This window comes from Acipenser ruthenus, chromosome 10, assembly GCF_902713425.1.
Source record: "Acipenser ruthenus chromosome 10, fAciRut3.2 maternal haplotype, whole genome shotgun sequence".
NCBI classification, from domain to species: Eukaryota; Metazoa; Chordata; class Actinopteri; order Acipenseriformes; family Acipenseridae; genus Acipenser; species Acipenser ruthenus.
In genome coordinates, this window is record NC_081198.1 from 27,484,890 (window position 1) to 27,511,979 (window position 27,090).

The 27,090-nt window shown below is 42.6% G+C and overlaps 2 protein-coding genes and 1 long non-coding RNA gene across 4 annotated transcripts; 1 reads left to right on the top strand and 2 right to left on the bottom strand.

Annotated features, from left to right (window-relative positions):
* LOC117408357 (tubulin alpha-1A chain-like) lies at nucleotides 1–7,510 on the bottom strand. 2 transcript variants are annotated; one of them, XM_059031998.1, is made up of 4 exons: nucleotides 7,492–7,510; nucleotides 3,123–3,345; nucleotides 2,890–3,038; nucleotides 1–1,167 (listed from the first exon to the last, which is right to left on the bottom strand). In XM_059031998.1, exons 2-4 carry the CDS (start codon nucleotides 3,301–3,303, stop codon nucleotides 187–189), a joined length of 1,311 nt encoding a protein of 436 aa, XP_058887981.1. In that variant the 5' UTR covers nucleotides 3,304–3,345; nucleotides 7,492–7,510; the 3' UTR covers nucleotides 1–186. The 2 variants fall into 2 exon arrangements, with proteins under 2 accessions (XP_058887981.1, XP_033869181.2); XM_034013290.3 differs by lacking the exon at nucleotides 7,492–7,510 and adding an exon at nucleotides 4,663–4,681.
* An 8,090-nt stretch (nucleotides 7,511–15,600) lies between these two features.
* LOC131738159 (tubulin alpha chain-like) lies at nucleotides 15,601–18,900 on the bottom strand. Its single transcript, XM_059031999.1, has 4 exons — nucleotides 18,765–18,900; nucleotides 17,469–17,691; nucleotides 17,044–17,192; nucleotides 15,601–16,838 (listed from the first exon to the last, which is right to left on the bottom strand). The coding sequence occupies exons 1-4, from the start codon at nucleotides 18,765–18,767 to the stop codon at nucleotides 15,861–15,863; spliced, it is 1,353 nt and encodes a 450-aa protein (XP_058887982.1). The 5' UTR covers nucleotides 18,768–18,900; the 3' UTR covers nucleotides 15,601–15,860.
* A 42-nt stretch (nucleotides 18,901–18,942) lies between these two features.
* Nucleotides 18,943–26,389, top strand: LOC131738160 (uncharacterized). The gene is made up of 2 exons (XR_009329693.1): nucleotides 18,943–19,085; nucleotides 22,982–26,389. It is a non-coding gene; the product is annotated as an uncharacterized LOC131738160 (long non-coding RNA).
* Nucleotides 26,390–27,090: the final 701 nt, after the last annotated feature.

Sequence of the window (27,090 nt, forward strand, 5' to 3'; positions counted from 1 at the left end):
GACTATAATTAAATACTTTATTGGAAATCATTATGCTCAGTATGCTATACATGAATAGACAGGCATGCAATACAAGGTTTTGAAAGTAAATGTACACAGTACTGATGAGAAGCAAGCAGCATTTCACATAGGGATTTGCAAACATTAGTGTGTGTTTAGCTTTTTACAGAAAATGCCTTATTGATGTTAATACTCCTCTCCTTCCTCTTCCCCTTCATCTCCCACGTTGTCTGTTCCGACCTCTTCGTAGTCCTTCTCCAGGGCAGCCATGTCCTCTCGGGCCTCAGAGAACTCTCCTTCCTCCATACCCTCCCCCACGTACCAGTGGACGAAGGCACGCTTGGCGTACATCAGGTCGAACTTGTGGTCCAGGCGGGCCCAGGCCTCAGCGATGGCGGTGGTGTTGCTCAGCATGCACACGGCCCTCTGAACCTTGGCCAGGTCACCTCCGGGCACCACGGTGGGAGGCTGGTAGTTGATGCCCACCTTGAAGCCAGTGGGGCACCAGTCCACAAACTGGATGGTTCTCTTGGTCTTGATGGTGGCGATAGCAGAGTTGACATCTTTGGGCACCACGTCTCCACGGTACAGCATGCAGCAGGCCATGTATTTGCCGTGACGGGGGTCACATTTCACCATCTGGTTGGCCGGCTCAAAGCAGGCATTGGTGATCTCGGCAACCGACAGCTGCTCATGGTAGGCCTTCTCAGCAGAAATAACCGGGGCGTAGGTGGCTAGTGGGAAGTGGATACGGGGGTAGGGCACCAGGTTGGTCTGGAACTCTGTTAGGTCAACATTCAGGGCACCATCAAAACGCAGGGAGGCGGTGATGGAGGAGACAATTTGACCAATGAGACGGTTCAGGTTGGTGTAGGTTGGGCGCTCAATGTCCAGGTTCCTGCGGCAGATATCATAGATGGCCTCATTGTCTACCATGAAGGCACAGTCGGAGTGCTCCAGGGTGGTGTGGGTGGTCAGGATGGAGTTGTAGGGCTCAACAACAGCTGTGGAGACCTGGGGAGCTGGGTAGACAGCAAACTCCAATTTGGACTTCTTGCCATAATCAACAGAGAGGCGTTCCATCAGCAGGGAGGTGAAACCAGAACCGGTACCACCACCGAAGCTGTGGAAGATGAGGAAGCCTTGAAGTCCTGTGCACTGGTCAGCCTGGAAAAAAAAAAATATATATATATATACATATATATAGATCTTTTATAAATCAAGAATCAGTGGTTAAAGAAAAGGGCTTGTAACCAGGAGGTTCCCGGTTCAAATCCCACCTCAGCCACTGACTCGTTGTGTGACCCTCGGCAAGTCACTTAACCTCCTTGTGCTCCGTCTTTCGGGTGAGACGTAATTGTAAGTGACTCTGCAGCTGATGCCTAGTTCACACACCCTAGTCTCTGTAAGTCGCCTTGGATAAAGGTGTCTGCTAAATAAACAAATAATAATAATAATAATAATAATAATAATAATAATAATTACTGATCCCAAATTTGTATATGAACATAGTTTGATTCCAGTATACACAAATATTTTTAAGCTCTGAGAGCTCAAAGGAATTGTCACCTTTGGCAATTGTTCTGTAGGCATGTGAACTTAAGTGTCAGAGAATCTTATCATATTTCCAGAAACTTAAACAGTTCTCAGTCTCTGGACTATACTTCATGAAAAGAAAGAAATACAGAAGTGAGAAAGGGGTACAGTAATACCCCTTCTCCACTGGCACATCTGACCCGTGAGGGCTCAGTACAGTACGGGTACGGGTGGTTCTCCACTGGCTATTTGTCAAGCGAAGCGAGAACCAAACTGTGAATCTGGCTCGGAGCCGGGTCAGGAGCAGGGTTAAGGATTTTTGTCATTATGTTGCATCAGTCAGTACACTCCAGAAAGACAAACAACAAGCATGGCGGGCGTACAGCCTTGGGAGAGAGAGAAGTACAGCCTTGGGACGCTGAGATAGTGCAGGCTCTAGGTTCTCCGTGGGGAGATAGAAGTGTTCATGAAGATCTGGAGTCGTTTGTCAGAAATGACGATTTGTTGCTCTCCTTAACCGCACCGTGAGGGCTCGTACGGCCCCTGGTGCGGCTTGGTTGTGGCTTACTGAACTGACAGAGGGGATCAAACCTTTCTTATTTTGGTTTACAGTTCCATTCCCACCCATGTCACAAGTGATTAAACCGCTGTGCGTTCAGGGCCAGTTGAGGGTCAGTGTGATACTAGTTGTGACAGTTTTAGACCAGGTCTTAGTATTAAGATCACAGAACCACCATATCAGTGTGCAGAGAGGTCATGTACTGGACTGAATAGACTGAACTCTCCTCTCACACCTTAGGATTTTAATCTCCAATTCTATTTTTTTTTTTTATAAATTTAGTCATTGACAATTATTTTTAATTATTTTCTCCCCAATTTGGAAATGGCCAATTATTTTTAGGCTCAGCTCACCGCTACCACCCCTGCGCTGACTCCTGAGGGCGAAGACGAACACACGCTGTCCTCCGAAACGTATGCCGTCAGCCGACCGCTTTTTTTTCACACTGCGGACTCACCATGCAGCCACCGAGAGCTACAGCATCGGAGGTCAACGTAGCTCTCGGGCAGCTTACCGGCAAGCCCGCAGACGCCAGGCCAGACTACAGGGGTCGCTGGTGAGCAGTGAGCCAAGGACACGCTGGCCGACCTAACCCTCCCTCCCCCCGGGCGGCGCTCGGTCAATTGAGCGCCGCCCCCTGGAAGCTCCCGTCCTCGGTCGGCAAAGGAATAGCCTGGACTTGAACTCGCGACCTCCAGACTATAGGGCACATCCTGCACAATGTGGAGCGCCTTTACTGGATGCGCCACTCGGGAGCCCCAAATCTCCAATTCTTTTAATCTAAACAATCTCACCAATTTCCTGGTCCTGTCAAGCACCAGGTCGATGATCTCCTTGCCGATGGTGTAGTGCCCGCGGGCGTAGTTGTTAGCAGCGTCCTCCTTGCCAGTGATGAGCTGCTCAGGGTGGAACAGCTGACGGTAGGTTCCAGTGCGAACCTCATCTGAAAATGAAAAGAAAAAAATGTCATATTTTACAACTAAAATAAGCAATACCAGATGAACTTGTATTATAGTTTTTTCCTTACCAACCACAGTGGGCTCCAGGTCCACAAAGACTGCTCTGGGGACGTGTTTCCCAGCTCCAGTCTCGCTGAAGAAGGTGTTGAAGGAATCGTCTCCTCCACCGATGGTCTTGTCGCTGGGCATCTGCCCATCAGGCTGGATCCCGTGTTCCAGGCAGTAGAGCTCCCAGCAGGCATTGCCCATCTGGACTCCGGCTTGGCCAACATGGATGGAGATACACTCACGCTGGAGAGAAAGAAAACAGGGTCATTTTTCTGGGCTTCTTATATGAAAAATCCATGACAGACCCTTCAGGCACAACCGGGCCATATGTTTAAATCCAGACCAAAGAAGCTGTTGATGGAAGACAGCCTGGTAAATACTTGACTTGACCTTTTTTTTTTTTTGTGGCCTAGTTCAACTATAAACTTCATTAGAAGCAGGCGCCTCCATCACCATACCCCACTGCTATGATATGATGTTACACAGTAGCCTTGCCCTGGGTTATAACATAAAAATAAAAAAAGTATTTTCTCAACCAGTATTTACAGGCATTATATTAAAGGGATTATACCTGACAGAGTTACTCCATGATACATCATGGACAGTTTGGCCCTTACAGGTGTGAGTTTCTATTTACTGGGAGCTGCTACTCAACCCATATGGGCTACAGTGTTACAGCAAGATTGACTCAGACAGATGAGTGATTCCCTTCATCATTCACTATACCCCCTACTTGTGAGCCATGCACTTTTCAAGCAGATTTTATTGCAGGTTCTGTAGAGATGCAAGGTATTACTTTTATAGTAAGCTGAGCTTCACTGTAACACTACCAGTAAGGATTTGCATTTTAATTTAAAGGATTTTAATTTTAATGATATGAATGTTACAGTATCATATCCATACCAATGCTAATGTAATTGAGAGCTTATTCCAGCACAAAACATCATTTTTATTGTATTCATACAGAGCTATAACTCATATAACAGAAATGAAAAAAATTATTAAAAAAAAAGCAAACACGAATATTTTTTTTAAGAAAAAGTCTACTTAAAGGCTGCTGTTGATTCTGTGGTATATTTTTAAAGAAATATTAGTCTTTGCATTGCTGAAGCTTCCTCCCATTTCTCCTTTTTTATACCAGTGGAGGACTGCCATGTATAAACAATGCTTCAGTCACAGCAAGTTCAGCATCCATCCAGCTTGTCATTATAACTGGAACATCCAATGGACAACCAATACAGTATTTGTCTGAAGATCTCCTGCCTTCTCGCTCCCAACTTTAGAAATACAAAACTTAATACATCCAGTGACAAACTTCTCAAATAGATACTATCTATTCCAAAGTAGTTTCTTTCAGCTCCCAACTTTCTGCAGAAGAGTCTCGTTTCCATTCTGTAGTTCTAATAACTAGGATACTCAGCCAGAATCTTTCCCTGTCCACAGGTCTCTAGCTCTAACTGCTATCCCACACTATCAGGACCTCCTGGCTGTCTCTTAGGTTACTGTGACTTTTCATAGCAATACTTTTGAAAGAATAGAAAAAGTTGCATGTCTCCTTACCATTTTGTGTCTGTTTTCCGTTCAGCGTCTAGGGTTTGGAATGAAAAGGTATTGGTGCAGAGCAGGGCTGGTCCTTGTATTTATAGCAAGAGTAGGAGCTGCTAGCTAGGCGACAGATTGTGTTGTTGGAAACTAGCAGTGAGAGGCCTGTCTTCCATTGAAACTGCATAGATCTCCCCAGAGGGACTACGGTAACTACAAACAAACGCCCCACTCTCTGCTAACAATCTTTGTGATTTTGTTTAATAAATATTCAGACAATAACATTATAATGGAGGATTCAATTTAGATGTATTTATTTTGTATTTGACTATAAATGAAAACATATACAGTAGAAAGACTGCATACTTCTGTAAGTGCAGGGTGACTTTTTTTAAAAAGGAAATAATACTTTAAGGTAGAAGAAATTAGCAGTTAATTACTTTTTCACATTAGCACAAAAAACAGAAGACAACATTTATATTTTCACTAAATGAGTGATTGCATATACCATTTAACTAAAATCCTTGTCATCTTTTGGTAAATGCCTCAACATGTTAGATAACAGTGTGATTTGCAACAACATTTACATGTACTGTAGGTAGATAATGCAAATGTAAAAGAAAACCAGTGTTCGTTTTGGGGTTTTTTAAAGAAGAATGAAATAAACAATGTACCTAACTCACATGGACCATCTCAGCTGTACCTAAGGTATTAAAATAATCCATTTGTTATTTCTGTTTTGGTTCTTGGACTAAAACAGAGATTGAATATGTCTAACCTCCATCTGCTGCAAGTTATATCAGGAGCATGCCTATATGGCTCATAAGGAGACAGTGGCAAGACATTTAAAATGAATGTTCGGGGAATGTAAACAAACTGGGATGTCAGCAAGGGCCACTGACCAGTGCAAGTAGGGATAAACTTGGGAAGAAAGCAGTCTAACTAACCTGCTTGACTTTTTTGAGGATGCAACATCGACAATGGATAATTGCAAAGCATACGACATGGTTTATTTACATTTCCAGAAAGCTTTTGACAAAGTCCTGCATAAAAGATTAATTCTCAAACTGAACGCAGCAGGGATTCAAGGAAATGCATGCACATGGATTAGGGAGTGGTTAACATGTAGAAAACAGAAAGTACTGATTAGAGGAGAAACCTCAAAATGGAGCAAGGTAACCAGTGGTGTACCACAGGGATCAGTATTAGGTCCTCTGCTATTCCTAATCTACATTAATGATTTAGATTCTGGTATAGTAAGCAAACTTGTTAAATTTGCAGACGACACAAAAATAGGAGGAGTGGCAAACAGCAGCAGCAAAGGTCATTCAAAATAATCTAGACAGCATTCAGAACTGGGCAGACACATGGCAAATGACATTTAATAGAGAAAAGTGTAAAGTATTGCATGCAGGTAATAAAAATGTGCATTATAAATATCATATGGGAGATACTGAAATTGAAGAAGGGAACTATGAAAAAGACTTAGGAGTTTATGTTGACCCAGAAATGTCTTCATCTAGGCAATGTGGGGAAGCAATAAAAAAGGCCAACAAGATGCTGATATATTGTGAGAAGTGTTGAATTTAAATCAAGGGGAGTAATGTCAAAACTTTACAATGCATTAGTGAGACCTCACCTAGAATATTGTGTTCAGTTCTGGTCACCTGATATTGCTGCTCTAGAAAGAGTGCAAAGAACAGCAACCAGAATTATCCTGGGTTTAAAAGGCATGTCGTATGCAGACAGGCTAAAAGAATTGAATCTATTCAGTCTTGAACAAAGAAGACTACGCAGCGATCTGATTCAAACATTCAAAATTCCAAAAGGTATAGACAATGTCAACCCAGGGGAATTTTTTGACCTGAAAAAAGAAACAAGGACCAGGGGTCACAAATGGAGATTAGATAAAGGGGCATTCAGAACAGAATATAGGAAGCACTTTTTTACACAGAGAATTGTGAGGGTCTGGAACCAAATAATAAGCACGGGTTGAATGGCCTCCTCTCGTTTGTAAACTTTCTTATGTAAACACACAAGAATAACAGGCACTAATACTGTAAATTACAGTTACTTGATGAAAGTATGCATGATCATTTGTTACAAGATGTCTTATTATAGATATTGTTTGTGTTTATGCAGTATCCCTGGGGAAGGGACATATCTATGTTACAAATTAACAATACTTCCTTTGCAACAGTGATGATTACACACTGACGGACACAATCCTGTACTGGGGTGAGTGTTAACTCTGTTAATAATAGACTTGATATGGCAGTTAAAGGCCTCAGCCAGAACTGTTTACTAACCTCATCTCATCTGCGGTTGCCGCATTAGTTTAATTTTGTCTGCTTGAAGCTTTGAAAAAACAGGTGATCAGGGTTACTTTTCAGGCTTTATTTGTGCACCCGTTGTTATTGTTTTAGTTCTTGAAAAAGTTAAACACTCTGTGGCAAAGTGCCCCGCCCCTGTGTGCATTTGTGTGTTCTGTGTTGTATATATGCGTGCGTATGTTAATGTTGGTGTATAGATTGGTACACGGGATATAAACGGGTCTGTGTTTCACGTGTGTAAAAAGTGTATATTTGTATTTAGGCACGGGATTGCACATCACGCACGTGCATTTAAAATGTAATATGTGAGCACGGGGTTGCACAGAATTAATTCACGTGCTGGGATTCAAGTGAATAATTAATTAGTAATTGAATCCCAGCACAACAGTATATATAGAGACACGTAGCACTCAGTCAGGGTTGGTGTTCGGTGAGTGGAGAACGAGTGTGGAGAAGGAGAGTTAAAATAAGAACGGAAGAACGTAAATATAAAGTAAATAGTGTTTTCACTCACCGTGTTTGTTCGTCCCTGTTTGTTAGTGTCTGTCCGTTTTGTCTACCTGTTTATTTTGGCGTGAAGTGCCGTGTCCCGTGTTTTGTGCTGTTTTCAACCCTTTTATTTGTTAATAAACGCTGAGTGCAGCCATTGCACTCAGCTCATCATCAACCACTGTCTTTGTTTTGAATTCCTGTCTGGTCTGACGCCACCCACTCTGGCCGTCTTTGTGACACGTGGTGTCATCGTGGGATAGCCGCGCCTCCAAGCGTCAGACCAGGAGGGGTCTGGAAAAAAAAAAAAAAAAAAAAAAAAAGGTCAATGGCAGAAGACGCCATCAAACTGCGGGGCTGGTTCCTAGAGAATGCTGGGCCCTGTGGATGATGGACAGTGAGAGATGGGAGGCCTATCAGGAGGAACACACCCCAAACACCTTGGAGGAAGGTGTGGAGTTTCTCCTCAGCTACCTGGAGGCAACGATAAAAGGAACAGCAGCCCAGGTAGCAGGCCCACCAGCAGAGGGTGAATGCCTGCTGTCCCCATCTCCACCAGCAGAGGGTGAATGCCTGCTGGTTTTGCCTCCACAGCCCAAATGGGAGGAGCCTGAGCGTCCACAGCACAAATGGGAGGAGCCTGAGCGTCCGCAGCCCAAGCGGAAGGAGCCCGAACATCCTACGCCTGAGTGGGAGGAGCCCGAACGTCCTACGCCTGAGTGGGAGGAGCCCGAACGTCCTACGCCTGAGTGGGAGGAGCCCGAACGTCCTACGCCTGAGTGGGAGGAGCCCGAACGTCCTACGCCTGAGTGGGAGGAGCCCGAACGTCCTACGCCTGAGTGGGAGGAGCCCGAACGTCCTACGCCTGAGTGGGAGGAGCCCGAACGTCCTACGCCTGAGTGGGGGGAGCCCGAACGTCCACAGCCCAAGAGGGGGGAGTCGGTGCGTCCACAGCCCAAAAGGGAGGAGTCGGTGCGTCCACAGCCCAAAAGGGAGGAGTCGGTGCGTCCACAGCCCAAAAGGGAGGAGTCGGTGCGTCCACAGCCCAAAGGGAGGCAAGTCGGGGCTTCCACAGCCCTGGGACCCAAGCCACCAGCAGAGGGAAAATGCCTGCTGGTTCAGCCCCAAGAGCCGGAAGGGGAGGGGTTACAGGCTCAACCCCCTGAAAATTTTTGGGGGGGAGAAGGGCAGGATGCTGGTGTCCCCCAGCAGCCTCTCGCTATGCTGCTGAAGGCAGCACGGCGCGCACATGCCCAGCCGCCACAGCAGAGGGAGCCAGCACCGCCAGGAGCAGAGGAGCAGGAGCTGCCTCTGCCTCCGCCACCACCACCGCAAGGAGCAGAGGAGCAGGAGCTGCCTCTGCCTCCGCCACCACCACCGCAAGGAGCAGAGGAGCTGGAGCTGCCTCTGCCTCCGCCACCACCACCGCAAGGAGCAGAGGAGCTGGAGCTGCCTCTGCCTCCACCACCGCCAGGAGCAGAGGAGCTGGAGCTGCCTCTGCCTCCACCACCGCCAGGAGCAGAGGAGCTGGAGCTGCCTCTGCCTCCACCACCGCCAGGAGCAGAGGAGCTGGAGCTGCCTCTGCCTCCGCCACCGCCTGGAGCAGAGGAGCTGGAGCTGCCTCTGCTGCCCGTACCTCCGCAGGGAGTACGGTGGCCGGAGCCCCAGAAAGGGGAGCTGCCGGCCACGAAGAAGGGGGATGAGGTCTGGAGACCACTTTCCCCAGCAGCAGTTTCGCTGCAGGAGTTCTTGTGGCCGGAGCCCCACAGGAGGGAGCTGCCGGCTATGAAGAAGGGGGAGGTCGGGGGACCACCTGCCCCCGCAGCTTTTTCGCTGCAGGACGGGACCAGCATGCTGTCAGCCGTGCCACTACCGGCAGGGGAGCTGACAGCATGTCCAGCCATGGGCCAACTAAAGCCTCCCTTCCCAGCCCGAGACTTTGGCCTGGACTGCTGGGTATTTAAGGGGGGAGGTGGCCGTTGAGGCCATGTGTGCTGCGCACAAGGGGGGGTATATGTGGCAAAGTGCCCCGCCCCTGTGTGCATTTGTGTGTTCTGTGTTGTATATATGCGTGCGTATGTTAATGTTGGTGTATAGATTGGTACACGGGATATAAACGGGTCTGTGTTTCACGTGTGTAAAAAGTGTATATTTGTATTTAGGCACGGGATTGCACATCACGCACGTGCATTTAAAATGTAATATGTGAGCACGGGGTTGCACAGAATTAATTCACGTGCTGGGATTCAAGTGAATAATTAATTAGTAATTGAATCCCAGCACAACAGTATATATAGAGACACGTAGCACTCAGTCAGGGTTGGTGTTCGGTGAGTGGAGAACGAGTGTGGAGAAGGAGAGTTAAAATAAGAACGGAAGAACGTAAATATAAAGTAAATAGTGTTTTCACTCACCGTGTTTGTTCGTCCCTGTTTGTTAGTGTCTGTCCGTTTTGTCTACCTGTTTATTTTGGCGTGAAGTGCCGTGTCCCGTGTTTTGTGCTGTTTTCAACCCTTTTATTTGTTAATAAACGCTGAGTGCAGCCATTGCACTCAGCTCATCATCAACCACTGTCTTTGTTTTGAATTCCTGTCTGGTCTGACGCCACCCACTCTGGCCGTCTTTGTGACACACTCCTATTAATTTCATTTTTTTTCTGTGAGGAGAAAAAACAACCATGAGATCCAAGTTTAAGACATTATTTAAAAAGGAGGTCCTCACCCCCTATCTATAGTCTTCAAAAAAAGAAATGCATAGGTGTTTTGAATGTACTTTCTATAGCATTAGTATGGCAGTTTGCATAGTAAAATAGACAGTTCCAAAGAACCTTAACTTGTACAGAAATCATTAAGACATTCAATAAAGTCACTTTCAAAGGTCAAACAAAGTTCAAAGTTAACGGAAATCAGTAACGGGTGTGCCCACCATTGGCATCGATGACGGCCTGACATCTCCTGCCCATGGATCGAATCAGAGCCTGGATAACATGCCAGGGAATGGCAACCCACTCTTGCTCAAATGCCTGGAAAAGTCCTTGAACCGTCTGTGGCTCACGGTGACGTCATCGCACACGTCAATCAAGCTCATCCCACAAATGCGCAATGGGGTTCAGATCTGGTAATCAAGACGGCCAGGGAAGCACTTGAACATTGTTCTGAGTGAGGAAAGCTGTGGTGGCCCGGGCTGTGTGCGGTCGTGCATTGTCATGCTGGAAAATGACGTTATGAATGGGAACACATGAGGCTGTGTGATCTCATGACAATAGCGCTGAGCTGCCAGTCTGCCTTGAACATGAACAAGGTTGGTTCTGCCACTTCTGAGATTGCCGCCCACAACATGACACTCCCACCACCAAGTCTGTCAACCTGTCGCACACAGTTGGCTGCAAAACATTCATGACGTCGCCTGTATACCCAGGCTCTTCCATCTGCATGTTGAAGCAGAAATCTGGATTCATCACTGAACACCACATTTCTCCATCTTTGTATGGGCCATACTCTGTGATTATGACACCACTGAAGTTGTAGTCGACAATGTTGTGGCGTAAGAATCACTCCTCTAACAGGCCTTCTTGCTTGGATACCTGCCTCCCGTAGGCGGTTTCTGACAGTCTGGATGGAAATTCGACATGTTCCTGGTACTGCAGATGTTGTAGAGGTTGCAGTGGTGAACCTGTCACGTGAATGACGTAGGTGTATAAATCTGTCCTGAGCTGCCGTCATCACATGTGGTCTACCGGATCTTGGGCGGTTAGGTGTTGTTCTACGTTGCTGGTATCGGTGCCAAAGTCATCCTATAGTGCTCTCGGAAAAAATTCAGACGCCGTGCCACAGCGGACTGAGATCCGCCGGCTTCCAGATGTCCAACAGCATTATTCCGTTGAGCCTCGGTAAGTCTAGACATAACTTCAAATGTGTCTACAGTGAACACTAATAAGACAGGCAAGCTGAGAACCCTCCACTTTTATAGCCACACCTCGGCATCTTTGTATGTTTTGGCGTACGTCATGCGTTTTCAATCCTGACAATGTGACACTGTCAGCAAAACGTGTTTAAATAAATACAATTCTTTTGATCAAGTTTTATTGCAATTTTTAAGTGATTAACGAAAATATATCTGCTGTGCATTTCTTTTTTTGAAGGGTATATATATATATATATATATATATATATATATATATATATATATATATATATAATATATATATATATACACTGTATATAATCTGAAAACAGGTTGCTTACCCATGAAGACTTTATTATTCAGAATCCTCGGGGAAGGCAAGAAAGCAACCCTGCAATAAATTGTATTTTATTTTGTATAATCACATCTTCCTCAGAGCCAGGATGTCATTGTTCTCGGACAGCAACGTTGATATTTCCACGTACAATCACATCTTCCTCAGAGCCAGGATGTTACAATCACATCTTCCTCAGAGCCAGGATGTTACAATCACATCTTCCTCAGAGCCAGGATGTTATAATCACATCTTCCTCAGAGCAAGGATGTTACAATCACATCTTCCTCAGAGCCAGGATGTTACAATCACATCTTCCTCAGAGCCAGGATGTTATAATCACATCTTCCTCAGAGCCAGGATGTTACAATCACTTCTTCCTCAGAGCCAGGATGTTACAATCACATCTTCCTCAGAGCCAGGATGTTATAATCACATCTTCCTCAGAGCCAGGATGTTACAATCACTTCTTCCTCAGAGCCAGGATGTTACAATCACATCTTCCTCAGAGCCAGGATGTTATAATCACATCTTCCTCAGAGCCAGGATGTTACAATCACATCTTCCTCAGAGCCAGGATGTTATAATCACATCTTCCTCAGAGCCAGGATGTTATAATCACATCTTCCTCAGAGCCAGGATGTTACAATCACATCTTCCTCAGAGCCAGGATGTTACAATCACATCTTCCTCAGAGCCAGGATGTTACAATCACATCTTCCTCAGAGCCAGGATGTTACAATCACATCTTCCTCAGAGCCTTCTGGGGAAGTTTTGCCACCAGAAAAATTAAAACTCTTAAAGAAACCCCTACAAAACCCAGAGAAATTAAAACTCTTAAAGAAACACCTACAAAACCCTGAGAAATTAAAACTAAAATAAACCCCTATAAAACCCAGAGAAATTAAAACTAACAGAAACCCCTACAAAACCAAGAGAAATGAAAACTAACAGAAACACCTACAAAACCCTGATACATTTAAACTCTAAAAGAAACCCCTACAAAACCCTGAGAAATTAAAACTGTAACAGAAACCCCTACAAAACCCTGATAAATTAAAACTCTAACAGAAACCCCTACAAAACACAAAGAAATTAAAACTAAAAGAAACCCCTAAAAACCCTGAGAAATGAAAACTCTAACAGAAACCCCTACAAAACCCTGAGAAATTAAAACTCTAACAGAAACCCCTACAAAACCCTGAGAAATTAAAACTCTAACAGAAACCCCTACAAAACCCTGATAAATTAAAACTCTAACAGAAACCCCTACAAAACCCTGATAAATTAAAACTCTAAAATTAAAAGATAAAACTTATTTTGCGGCCACATTTTGTTATTTTTAATCTTACATTTATTTTATTTGTGAGTCAGAAACATGATCTGTATAGTATGTCAATATGTTGAACATATTCTGTATACATGATAACTGCCTGCCAGAAACATGAAGCCCAACCATTGTAGTTATAACATTAGCCACAAGATGCTGCACCTCACTTACAAAGAGCAGACATGCAGGTGCTATGGACGTGGAGGGTGTGCATCCTGCACAGCAATGCAGGGTTCCCCTGCATGCTGCACTCAACATGCTTCATTCTTACAAAATATTGTCCCTTATATCATTTGGTCAGTTCAATAGTGTATTTTGTTCTGACAGTATTAAAACTGATTTTATGCACCCACCACCGCAGATGGAAGTTCAAAACTAGAGCCATTAGCATCATGAAATAACTGGGCCAACATGTGTCTGTATGCACAAGTAAAAATATGATTGAAATGCAAGCACAGATTCCTTCAGATAACGTGCTTCACTAGAAGTATAAATGTAATTGTGATCCAGACAGATAGATTGACAGCCTCCACATACACCCGCAGATTCTATATATTTAATAAGCTGCATCTAGCAAGCTTCATCACAACTGGACAAGCTCTTCTTTAGGTATACGCAAAGAAAGGGTGACATATCTTGAGATGAATACTATGTCATATCCCTTTCCAAAACATGCTTTAATACTGCAGCCGACTTAATTACAGTATTTTGGAATGGTAATATTAGTTTAAATGCAGCCAACTTAGTCGTGACACTCCTTTGTAAAAGGGTAGCAAAATCGATCAGGCCAGAATCAGGAAATCAGGCAGCCACTGAAAAAGCAATGCTATTTAAGCACTTTTATTTAAATAACATAAAGCCAAACTAATGATTAACAATACGTTTTTGCTTCTGGCTTGCTACCCACTGTCTCTGGAACAGGAGGAGACAGAAACCAGCTTACATGCAGAGGTAGGTATTTGTTTGCCTTATTCCTGCTAAATTAAAATAGAAAAAAAAACAATGTGACAAGGGACATCACACCCAGCCACATACTTTGTTCATTTATGAAGAAAAGTCACTTTCAAGACAACAATGTGTGCTGTATTAACAACTTATGAAGCTTCACATCCTCAGTGTCTGGCCAAAATGTCATTTAATTTCAGCATTTTATAAAATACTGGGAATTGTTGAATCTTTCCTGCTGTGAGATGATATTGCATTTTTCCATCCATTCATCCCTTGTTTTAGAGATTAAATTAACACTCTTGTGGCCAGTTTCTATGAATTTCTATGAAAGGGCAGCAGTGTGGAGTAGTGGTTAGGGCTCTGGACTCTTGACCGGAGGGTGGTGGGTTCAATCCCAGGTGGGGGACACGGCTGCTGTACCCTTGAGCAAGGTACTTTACCTAGATTGCTCCAGTAAAAAAAAAAAAACTGTATAAACGGTTAATTGTATGTAAAAAAAATAATGTGATATCTTGTAGCAATTGTAATTCGCCCTGGATAAGGGTGTCTGCTAAGAAATAAATAATAATAATTGATCTTTTCAAGGAACTTCTCAACATGCACAGCTTGAGTGAGCAAAGCCAAAGAGAGCACCGCATGTGAGAGAAGAGACAGTTCTCTGCTGCTGTCCAGTTACAATCTGCAGCCTATTGAAGGAATGAAGGGCTTGAAGAATTACACTTGTTTAAAGAAAGATCTGACTGCATGCATTATGTTCAATTAGTTTTGCACTTTCAAGAAGTCCTTTAGAGTGAAATTGTACCCACCCCTTCAACAGGTCCTTTCCAGTCATGAAGCAACCAGTTGCTTCCTTGACTGACATACTTTGCAGTCTGAGTTACATGCTTTGACCCCAGAAACACTACAGGTAAAATGACCTAGGAAGTGAAACAGTGATAGACTAGTAGAAAGTAAGACATGCAAGAGATTTCTTTAACCTAGTCTGGTATCAGATACCTTTTTTAAAAATAAAAACATCGCTGTAAAGCATGCTTTTCAGAATTGCAATGTAACATTCAGAGCAATTTAAGAACGCTTTAAGCTGAGCCACTGTGAAACTTGTACTTAAAGCTTTGATAGAACATTGAGCAAGCCTTATCGAGATCTACACTAAAAGGCAATTTGTGACGAGATAATTGACAACACAAAAGATGAATTTTGGAATGAAAAGCGTGCTTAATTGTTATCAAAATCAGTTCATGCTTGCTCTGTTGCTATAGGACTGTGATGTACATCAAAAAACAATTGTTATAACTATTTTTTTTTAAAAGCACATTTATAGTTTTATCAACCTGCTCGTTAAGATGTTATGTTTTCACTGAAAAGAAACATATGTTCTTGTATAAAGCGAGTTGTGATATTGAGAAAGAATATCCACCGATTTAAAATATGCTTTGCCATTATATTGTGTATGTACAGAACTAAATAACTACAATGTTAAAAGGTGAGGCATACTGTATACACATTTTAAAACTGAACGGTTCCCAGCGAACTTCAATAGAATTGTATTGGATGAATTAAGGATGATAGCAATGCCTTCTGTATTTAGATTATATCTTTTTCACAAGAAACTAAGACAGTTGTTATTTGTTCATTTATTATGAAAATTATATCCAGACTTGCATTATTCACAATGTTTATAACACTCAATTTGTATTATATAATCTGCTGATATTATGAAAGCAAAAAATAAAGTATAAAAGTTAGCTTAAAATATTATTTTATTTGGGAATGATCAAGCTTTTATTATAAAACAAAAATAATGAAATCACAAATATTTCAGTATCCATTGTACTGAAGCTCCTTGCACTCAGAGCAAGTCTGGATACTGGTCTTCATCTTAATACTCCTCTCCTTCCTCATCCTCATCGCCCACGCTGTCTGTTCCGACCTCTTCGTAGTCCTTCTCCAGGGCAGCCATGTCCTCTCGGGCCTCAGAGAACTCTCCTTCCTCCATACCCTCCCCCACGTACCAGTGGACGAAGGCACGCTTGGCGTACATCAGATCGAACTTGTGGTCCAGGCGGGCCCAGGCCTCAGCGATGGCGGTGGTGTTGCTCAGCATGCACACGGCCCTCTGAACCTTGGCCAGGTCCCCCCCGGGCACCACGGTGGGAGGCTGGTAGTTGATGCCTACCTTGAAGCCAGTGGGGCACCAGTCCACAAACTGGATGCTTCTCTTGGTCTTGATGGTGGCGATAGCCGAGTTGACATCTTTGGGCACCACGTCTCCACGGTACAGCAGACAGCAGGCCATGTACTTGCCGTGACGGGGGTCACATTTCACCATCTGGTTTGCCGGCTCAAAGCAGGCATTGGTGATGTCAGCCACTGAAAGCTGCTCATGGTAGGCCTTCTCAGCGGAGATAACTGGGGCGTAGGTGGCCAATGGGAAGTGGATACGGGGGTAGGGCACCAAGTTGGTCTGGAACTCTGTCAGGTCAACATTCAGGGCACCATCAAAACGCAGGGAGGCGGTGATGGAGGAGACAATTTGACCAATGAGACGGTTCAGGTTGGTGTAGGACGGGCGCTCAATGTCCAGGTTCCTGCGACAGATATCATAGATGGCCTCATTATCTACCATGAAGGCACAGTCGGAGTGCTCCAGGGTGGTGTGGGTGGTCAGGATGGAGTTGTAGGGCTCAACAACAGCTGTGGAGATCTGGGGAGCTGGGTAGACAGCAAACTCCAGTTTGGACTTCTTGCCGTAGTCAACAGAGAGGCGTTCCATCAGCAGGGAGGTGAAACCAGAACCAGTACCACCACCGAAGCTGTGGAAGATGAGGAAGCCTTGGAGCCCTGTGCACTGGTCAGCCTGGGGGGGGGCGAAAAAAAAAAAAAAAAACCTCCATTGTCAAAATCTACAGAATGAGTAGGGCAGGGGTCAAAACTGATTGTGTGCTGTGCTTTACAATTGATAACTGCATAAGCTCTACCATCTGAGCTGGGAATACTTGGTTCACCCCCAAAACATTGAGAAGCAACAAAGAGACATGCAAGAGATCCAGAAGAAACCTCACCAGTTTGCGGGTCCTGTCAAGCACCAGGTCGATGATCTCCTTGCCAATGGTGTAGTGCCCGCGGGCGTAGTTGTTAGCAGCGTCCTCCTTGCCAGTGATGAGCTGCTCAGGGTGGAACAGCTGACGGTAGGTTCCAGTGCGAACCTCATCTGGAGAAGAAAGTTGTTGTTAACCTGAGAACAGTGTACTTCAAAAAAAAGAGACTAGTACATCAAGACCTCTGCTTATCTGTAAAATATGAATTAGCCTTGTTTGACTTGTGCTGGGATATCAAGAGAAAATGTATCAAAATAAAATGAGAAGGGTATGTAATGCTTTGGGTTTCTTTTCTTTTTTTCTTAGCCCTTCTGTTTTTCATTTCATTAGCTTTTCAGTATTAGAAAAAAAAAAAAAAAAGCCATTTTGTTCAAGGTACAAAGCCTTACCGATCACAGTGGGCTCCAGGTCCACAAAGACTGCTCTGGGGACGTGTTTCCCAGCTCCAGTCTCGCTGAAGAAGGTGTTGAAGGAATCGTCTCCTCCACCGATGGTCTTGTCACTGGGCATCTGCCCATCAGGCTGGATCCCGTGCTCCAGGCAGTAGAGCTCCCAGCAGGCATTGCCCATCTGGACTCCGGCTTGGCCAACATGGATGGAGATACACTCACGCTGAGGAGAAAAGATTAAGATTTGCCTTGATAAACCCAAGTAGGACAATGGCACACCTTAGAGAAACTGTGCATATTCTTGAAGAATACAGCCCTCTCATTCTACCTGATATTAATTATAATATAATTATTTTTACTTACTGATCACATTTTTCCTGGAATTAAACTTACTCTGAAGTAGGCTTACAATTATAAAAATGATTGCAGAAAGCAAGGTGTTTAATAGGAAAGGAATTGACAGCCTATCAGAGCAGTTTACTTAAGGGTCAAATTTGCATTTATATTTTGTGAAAGAAAGATTTAATAGTCCACGTGTTACGTACCATTTTAAGGCAGATCAAGAAAGGATCTTATATTTCTATAGCATACTTTAACTGAGGTTCAGCTGCAGTATACTATGCACATTTTAAAATCCCCCTACAGGTGAAGCAGACATTGTGAAGATAAACCCAACTTCACAGAGTCATAAAATGGCTGTTGCACTGGGGGTTGCTAGAAGATGGTTCTTGTGTTTGTAAAAGCTTTCCATGTAATACCACATTTCTGCCAGTGGCCCTGTTTGTGGAATTGATAACTTAGACCGGTACCACTCCTTTAAGGTAAGGCAATTGCAGCCCTAAATCCCGATTAGCATCAGGGTTTCAAATAGATAAGCTATTTTTAACACATTTTTATTTAACAAACTTTAATTTTTAACGTTTATAATGCAACTACCTGCAAATTACTTGAGACTAAATTAATATATTTGTTTAAAAAAATACTTTCTTAGACAATAGCAAAGAATCAATTGGTTGTAGTTTTCAAATGATTATTTTTCCACAAATGTAATTCAAACTCATGTATAAATTATATATTTTTCGTTATTTTCAAAACATTCAAGAAAAAATAATAAATGTAAGTTTTGAAAACAAGCACCATACCATCTTATTTCCAACTTACTACTGGGCCTTAGCTGTATAAACTAGGTCACACTGGTATTTTCTGGCATCTAGTCATGCTCTCTTAACAATTGTGCCATTTATATAAAGCATAGGCATATATTTGAAAAAAAAAAAGAAGTGCGTATCAACTCACCATTTTCAGTCCTCGTTCCTTCAGGCCGACGTTAAGGATTCGGAATGTGAAGGCAATGGTGCAGGGCTGGGGCTGAGCCTCGTGCTTTATAGCAGAAGGGGTGTGGTTACTAAGAAACAGGCTCTGTGCTGGGGGGAGCAGCAACTAGCACAGGAAGGGGATGTCTCTCTTTGTATTAGAACATGCCTCCTAGACTCAACTGAATAAACAGCTCCCCTCCCCCACTCCACTAACAAAAATTACACATTTGCAGTTTTTCTTAACTTCAAGCAACCCCCACTATCTCAGCCTAGCCCAAGAAACCCACGAAGCTAAAGTAATGTATGTTTGCAGTATAATATGTAGCGAATCTAGTAGTGTGTTGCTGTACAAAGAACTCTGAATGAGACTAAGGGGCGTTAACAGTTAACCAATGTATAATTTTATCAACATTTAAACGTTATGATAAATATGCATGTGAACTATACAGCTACGGCCAAAAGGTTTTCATCACCTAGAATTTTAGGATTGAGATATATATATATATATATATATATATATATATATATATATATATATATATATATATATATATATATATATATAAACACAATTTAGATATTTTATTTAACATCATGTAATTAAAAAAAAAACAAAAAACTAACAAATGATATCGCAAAAGTCTACCGGAAGCTATGATAGTCGTAGAGTATTACAATGTTAGATTTCGAAATGTCACATTTTTAAATTTTTTCGTTAAGTATATGGAAAACTACAACGCGGTATGTTATTCTATATGTTAACGTAACATTATTCAGCAGGTTTCATTTGACTATATGAAGCAAAATTAGTTAATTCTACAGCGTGATGCAAAACTTTTGGCCATAGCTGTAGATGTCATGATGATGATGATGATTATTATTATTATTATTATTATTATTATTATTATTATTATTATTATTATTATTATTATTATTATTATTACAGTGGTATCTATACAAGTTAAGGTTATAAACTCTGTTTCATATACAAATGTAGACTTAAACACTTTGCATGTGTAGTATATTTCTTTTAAACTCGATTTGAGCGCTTCTTGTTGCAAGTTATCAAAATTCCCAATATTTTATAGATGAAACGTTTAAACATGTTTAATCTTAATATTGGAAGTTAGGAAATTGAACAGTATTTCACAACCACAAACAAATAATAAAATAATAACCATTACATAATTTCTAAAATGTCAAAAACAAGATATATTTGTTTAAGGCCCTGTCCACACTACATAACCGATCTCGAGCACCGTACTTGAAACCGTTTTAATTAATCCAGCTCAAAGCGTCCACACTAGTACCGTTTCATGTTTAGTCAGGCTTAATGAGTCCACACACCATTACAATAGTTCAGTTACAATTCCCAGCAGCGCAACCAACCACACTTACTTCCATGTGACATTTCGTAAAGTATACATTTTGTTGTATGTACTAAGAGAAAATATGTTATTGAAGAGAGCCGCAATATACACATTTAAATATTTGTTGCGTCCTCTTAGCGAGATCTCTAGCATTGTGAGAGTGGTGCGACATTTTTTTGAATAAATAAAAGGCAGTTTAATCCCATCAGATTCTATAGTGGGGCCCCCAGCCTTCACCCCCAAACGTTGTTTCTATCAAAAGTCTTTTCATAACCATACGGTAGCCCCCGACGTCTTCGACGTGTCAGGTTTAAAAAAAATATATAGTACAATTGCACACACATACATTTATAGTGCTCAGTGTATTTTAAATGTTTAAATCATTGCGCTGAAAGCAAACTAATGTGTTTTGGGTAGGCTACACATTACATTATGTAAAAACATGAACCTGTACAGTAGGCCTGTATATAAGTATACAGTAGTAAAATCTAATGAATGCCTAGGCACTTTCTTTTTACTAAAAAGCCTATAGGCTAACACAAAATAAATCATGCTGTTGCATTGTACAACATTGGTGTACAATGTGAATAAAAGATTATTTTAAATTGAAACTAAATGATTTTAGTGTTTTATTTTTTAATTATTATTATTATTTTGAACTTAGCCTACTTAGTACAAGGCCGTAGCCAGCTATGAGGCATCCGAGGCACAGGCCTCGTTTACAATCACAGTAATAATTATTTATTTCGGCTCTTTTACACGTTGTTTTGCCGAAAAATAAAATGCATTTCCTCTCTCGTTGTGTGCATACATGAATTCCCAAGTCCTGCTGATATCTATAGCCTCTGTGCTCTTCAAAGTCTTTACTGTCTATTTACCTATGTTGCGTGATTGATGTGTTTAGTAGGCTACTGTCTGTATTTCAATTTAATATCGCTATTTAAAAATATGTAGAGTTTCTGGGTTTTTTTTTCTGACGAATGTACCTGTCTTTAAATATGTTTTATGTCCACTATTTTTATTAAAAAGCGAAACGAGCTGATTAACTAGAGCCCCTTTCACACTGGAATGCTCTACCCGGGTCAGAACCTGGTGTCATGCGGGTCGGGTACGCGATTTCACACTACTTTTGATAAAGCAGGGTTGACCTGGGTGTCAGATGCAAGTACACAATGCACATATCAATGCCCCGGAAGCAGCTTGTTACTGACTCTTCCATCCAAGCTTCTCTGGATTGAACCGTCGGCCCAAATGTTGATTAGAGCAAATGTTTCTTCATCCCTGCTGCAATCTGGCTCATGGTGTGTCTCAAGCAACAACAATATGGCTAAACAGAATAAACAAAAATGTTCCTTGCAGAAGTGAAACCATTACGCAGGCGTGGCTGTTTGTTATTCCGTCGGCTCATGAAGCCGTCATGCATTTTGTCTCGCTCAGCCCGGGTCAAAGCGTGTCAACCTACATCCTGAGGTGGGTCGCTGGGACCCGGGTTAACGCAGGTTCAACCCAGGTATGTGGTTTCACACTACGCAGGATTGTGACCTGCATAGCTAGAACCCGGGTCCGGACCCGGGTAGGAGTGCCAGTGTGAAAGGGGCTTAAGACTTCTTTCTACTCCATGAAGGGGGCGGAATAAAATGAATTGCTCTGCATTTTATGTAGTGCTCATATAATGCAAACACATAATGATCACAATCATTATTCATTTTATTTGACGAGTTTAGCATGGGTGAAATCTATGTTTTATGAAACAGTTAGTGTTATAGCTATCCTCTAAGCAGCAGCCAGGGTAAAGCAATCATCACTGTGGTTTAGGAATGTATAGGTAGAAAAATAGTTGAGCTTATTTTGTCACTATCATTTTTCCATGATTAAGAAACTGAGATGGTGTAATGATGCTAATTATAACATTAAAGGCAGTCAGAGTGCTCAGAAATGAAATCGACTGGTCAGCCGAAAAGCTTGGACTGCAACCCTCTGAACTGCACATTGCTTACAATGTGCTGACAAATCACACAGCTAAACTCTCTCTGTCTGTCAACCTGCTTAAGCTCATTGTATTGCTGAATGTGATTTTATAATTAATATCACACACAACTTTATGTATACAAGCACTCTTGTCTTCTCGGTATTTAGATAATACATCACTGTTAAAATTATTTGTTTGATAGATTAGGGTTTAAAACTAAGTATAGTGTCTACAACAAACATTCTGGCATTGCTACATTTCTTATTTTCTTTTATATTGAATTTGAATGTTGCAAAGAAAAAGCTACTTATTTGCACTGTGCAAATCCACAGTCCAGCAAATTTAGAACCTCAGGTCCTCCAAATTCTATAATAGTATCTTATTCAGAAAAAAACAAAACTGTTAACTAAACTTTTGTATTTAAATAAATGTTAGCTCACGTGGTTCAGGGGGCGTGGAGCTGGGGGGGCTTCTAATCTTCTAATCTTCTAATTTTCTAATTTCCTGTTAATTAGTATCTATTTTCTATTTAAGCCCTGATCACCTGCACCTTTTCTGTATAGTGTTTCGTTTTCCTCCTTCTCTCCTCCTCCACCTTCATACATGCCTTCGCATCGGTCGTCTCTGGGGGGCAAGTGAGTCTCACTTCCCCGACCTCAGGGCTAGGCATCCACTTCCCTTACCTTCAGGGGGGTTCTCACCATGTGAGTCAGAGCGGACCCCCGGCCAAACTGTCCTGTCGCAGCTCCTGCGCTTATCTTACCTCACTCGAGGCTCTGTTCTATTCTGCCTCTCTTTCAGGACGTGGCCACTCGTGCTGAGTCCTATACTAACCTCTATGCTTTGTCCTTATTTCAGGTCCCAGGCAGCGTGACGTCTCAGCCAATCAGAAGTCCTTACAGAAGTCTCGGATGCTGGGTACCTCTCTCTCTCATCTCCTCTCGTGTCCCGGCCTCCGGGACCGACTTCCTCTCGAGGGGCGGCTCTCCGAGTCATAATCCTCATATGTGTTTTCGGTATGCTGGGTCCTCTGCCCCTGGGATGTGTCGGCATCGTCGCCCTCAGTCAGCAACATCTTTTCTATCCTCTCTTCGGTTGCTGGGTCCTCTGCCCCTGGGATGTGTCGGCATCGCCGCCCTCAGTCAGCGACCATCTTTCTATCCTCTCTTCGGTTGCTGGGTCCTCTGCCCCTGGGATGTGTCGGCATCACCGCCCTCAGTCAGCGACCTCTTTTCTATCCTCTCTTCGGTTGCTGGGTCCTCTGCCCCTGGGATGTGTCGGCATCACGCCCTCAGTCAGCGACCTCTTTTCTATCCTCTCTTCGGTTGCTGGGTCCTCTGCCCCTGGGATGTGTCGGCATCGTTGCCCTCAGTCAGTGACCACTTTCTATCCAACTAACTGCTCCTTGCTGCTTCTTCTGCATTATCCTTCACCCCAGCTCATGCCCCATGAAACAACATATAATAATGTCCTCATATATTTTTTCTTCAGTTAGAAAAACTTCAATTAACGCAAAATAGGTCATGGTGCCACATTGACAAGTTAAGATACTTTCAGGAGGACAGTCGATTCTCATTAATATGAATTTCAAGGGACCAGCAACACATTTTGCATTATACCTCTAATTTGTATTATCATGAGTAGCCAAATGCATACTGTCCGTTTTTATTTCAGTTAGTCAGTAGTGCAGTGCTAAATTGTGCACAATTACAAACCACGTGCACATTAATAGAATAGGTGTGTTTCCTATTCCTATACAGATGCTCAGAATGAGCTGGAGGGGTTAGCGGCACATGTGTGCAGTCTATTGCTCCCAACATGTTGGGGAAACCAGAAATATTATAGAAATTTGTTTTCAAGGCTTGTAAGTACTCCCTGCTTTTAGGGAAAAAACTGTGTATTTGGCTGTTCGCCTCAAAAATGCATTGAGCACAACTGGTAACACACGAGAAAAAGCGGACTAGGAAGTGCTAGCAACAGCTGCCACAGTCCCCTGAAAATACCCTTTCTCCTCTCATCCTACAAATCACTCGCTCTTGCTGAAGACGATGTCTCCTTGCTGCAATCACAGAGGCCATGGTTAGGGGGTAGTGTTTTTCATACTGACTTTTAAAGGTTTGCTAATTGCGACTGTTTAAAATGTGCTTTCAAAAGTTCTTAACTTGATGCAATTGTAAGTGTCGCAATTGCTGGCAGCTTTAATACATCTCATTATAATATCTGAGAACCCTCAAGGCTGAACCGCAATGAAAAACTGCTGCCGCAAAGCATTCCCTAAAAAGTCACTAACAGCATTGCGATTGTTTAGATCATTTCACCCTAGACTTCCGACTCATTTGCATGGTTTGTGACTATTGCGACAGCCACAACACTTGAGTACATCTACCCCTCAGTCTTGTAACATTATCATAATATTTTTTTGAACATTTTAAAAATATTACCCAACTCCAAATGTCATTGTCTTTCGCTGTTTCAAAAATAAGAAGACATTATGGCATGATCTCTTTAAAAAAAAAATATATATATATATATATTCCTAGTTCAGGCCCTGGTACTGTCCCGCCTTGTCTACTGCAACTCCCTCCTGTCCTCCCTGCCTCTGCTATCCGTCTGCAATCCAGCTCAACCAAAACTCTGCTGCTCGCCTTATCTTTTCCCTTCCTCATTTCTCCCACGCTACACCGCTGCTCTGCTCCCTCCACTGGCTCCCTATCGCTGCGCTTATCCAAGTCAAAACGCTTGTACTCACCTATCGCTGTCTTGACCTTTCTGCTCCCTCCTATCTCCAGACTATCATTTCTCCCTACACCCCCTCTCGCCCCCTCCACTCCACCACCAGCAGACTAGCTGCCCCCCCCCCCCCTCCACTCCCTGGCTTCCAGAGCCCGCTCCTTCTCCACCCTTGCCCCTCAGCGGTGAAACGACCTGTCCACGGATATCAGTCCCTGACCACCTTCCGATGCCTCCTCAAGACAGCATCTGTAAACCTCACAACTCTCGACCATACTGGACTATATGGCACCCAATTGTACCAGTACTTGCATCAGCTTGTATTTGCACTGAACTGCTCCATACCTTGCCGTATTCTACTACTTATTATTATTTATTTATTTATTTATTTAGCAGACGCCTTTATCCAAGGTGACTTACAGAGACTAGGGTGTGTGAACTATGCATCAGCTGCAGAGTCACTTACAATTACGTCTCATCCGAAAGACGGAGCACAAGGAGGTTAAGTGACTTGCTCAGGGTCACACAATGAGTCAGTGGTTGAGGTGGGACTTGAACCGGGGACCTTCTGGTTACAAGCCCTTTTCTTTAACCACTGGACCACACAGCCTCGACTGGTCAGCCGAAAAGCTTAGGCTGCATCCCTCTGAACTACACATTGCTTACGATGTGCTGATAAATCACACAGCTAAACTCTCTCTGTCTGTCAACCTGCTTAAGCTCATTGTATTGCTGAATATGATTTTATAATTAATATCACACACAACTTTATGTATGCAAGCACTCTTGTCTTCTCGGTATTTAGATAATACTACTGCTCTTAATTATAACTACTTCCTGTATCTTGTACTTGATTTTACTCTTATACTTATCCATAATCGCGTTTTTTGTAATTGCTCTTACTTGAAATCATTCTCATCCATGTATCATACTTACTACGTGCTCATACTGGACTTTACTCGTATAAACAAATATTTTTAATATAAGTTACCTGCTCTTAGTCGAACCCGCTCTTACATGTAATTATTTACTGTGTTCTCTGTTTTTTGCTCTTATTTGAATTTGATCTTTTGCTACTGATTTTATTGTACTCTTATCTGTCATGTGATATTCTGAAATGTGATACTTTACAATGTGATACTTTGTACTGTGATATTTTGTAACAAATGTAAGTCGCCCTGGATAATGGCATCTGCTAATGAATAAATAATATTAATAATAATAATTACTATTACTGATTAATTATTTTACCACTTTTACTGATTATTATTTTGCCAGTTGTATTACCAATAGAACATATATAACAGATAACAGCATGACATGTTTTGCACCTTACTGTAGTACATAAGTTACTCAAAAAGTATTGGGTAGTAAGGTAGTCCCACACCCAGCTAACACTTTTGTCCCATAATTCAGTTATTTAATTACGCTAATTTCAAACATGTTGTAGTAACAGTTCAAGTTTAGTATATCGGGCACTGTATGTGTGTAAATGTATGACAGATTTAAAGATTAAACCACTTTGAATAAATACAATCAGAGGACTGATCCCTTTGTCTCTGCATGTGGTTAGCACCTAATGTAGGGAACATCCTGACACTAGTACTGTATAGAGGGGAGATTCTACAATGACTGCTAATGGGCAGTTACCAAAGTGCTTGGAAAGAGCTGTAATATTCATTTTGGTACAATAGGCCTGAGGAGAAACAATGTCAGCTTCAGCTGTCTCTCACTCAGCTCTGACTGGGGGTGTCAGCATTGTAATCTGTTTATTTGCATGCATTGTTTCAGAAGATGCCCTCAAATGCTACGATATGCGGTGAGATTTCCCCAGGATCTGACTATCTGGAGGTTGTTGTGCAGAAGCAGCAGGTTATTTGAGTTGTAAATTGAGGGGGTTGCAGTTTCCTTCTCACAGTTTCTACTGAATTCTTCAGTGTGTTCAGGTCAGGTTAGACAATGGGCAGGATTTTCCACTTCCGTGAATCAAGCTGTGCTCCTGTCTGTGTGGTAAGCTGCTGAAGTTATTATTATCATTATTATTATTCATTTCTATTCATATCATTATTATTACCCATTTATACAGTTGTTTTTTTTTACTGGAGCAATCTAGGTAAAGTACCTTGCTCAAGGGTACAGCAGCAGTGTCCCCTACCAGGGATTGAACCCACGACCCTCGGGTCAAGAGTCCAGAGCCCTAACCACTACTCCACACTGCTGCCCGTGTTACCCTACAG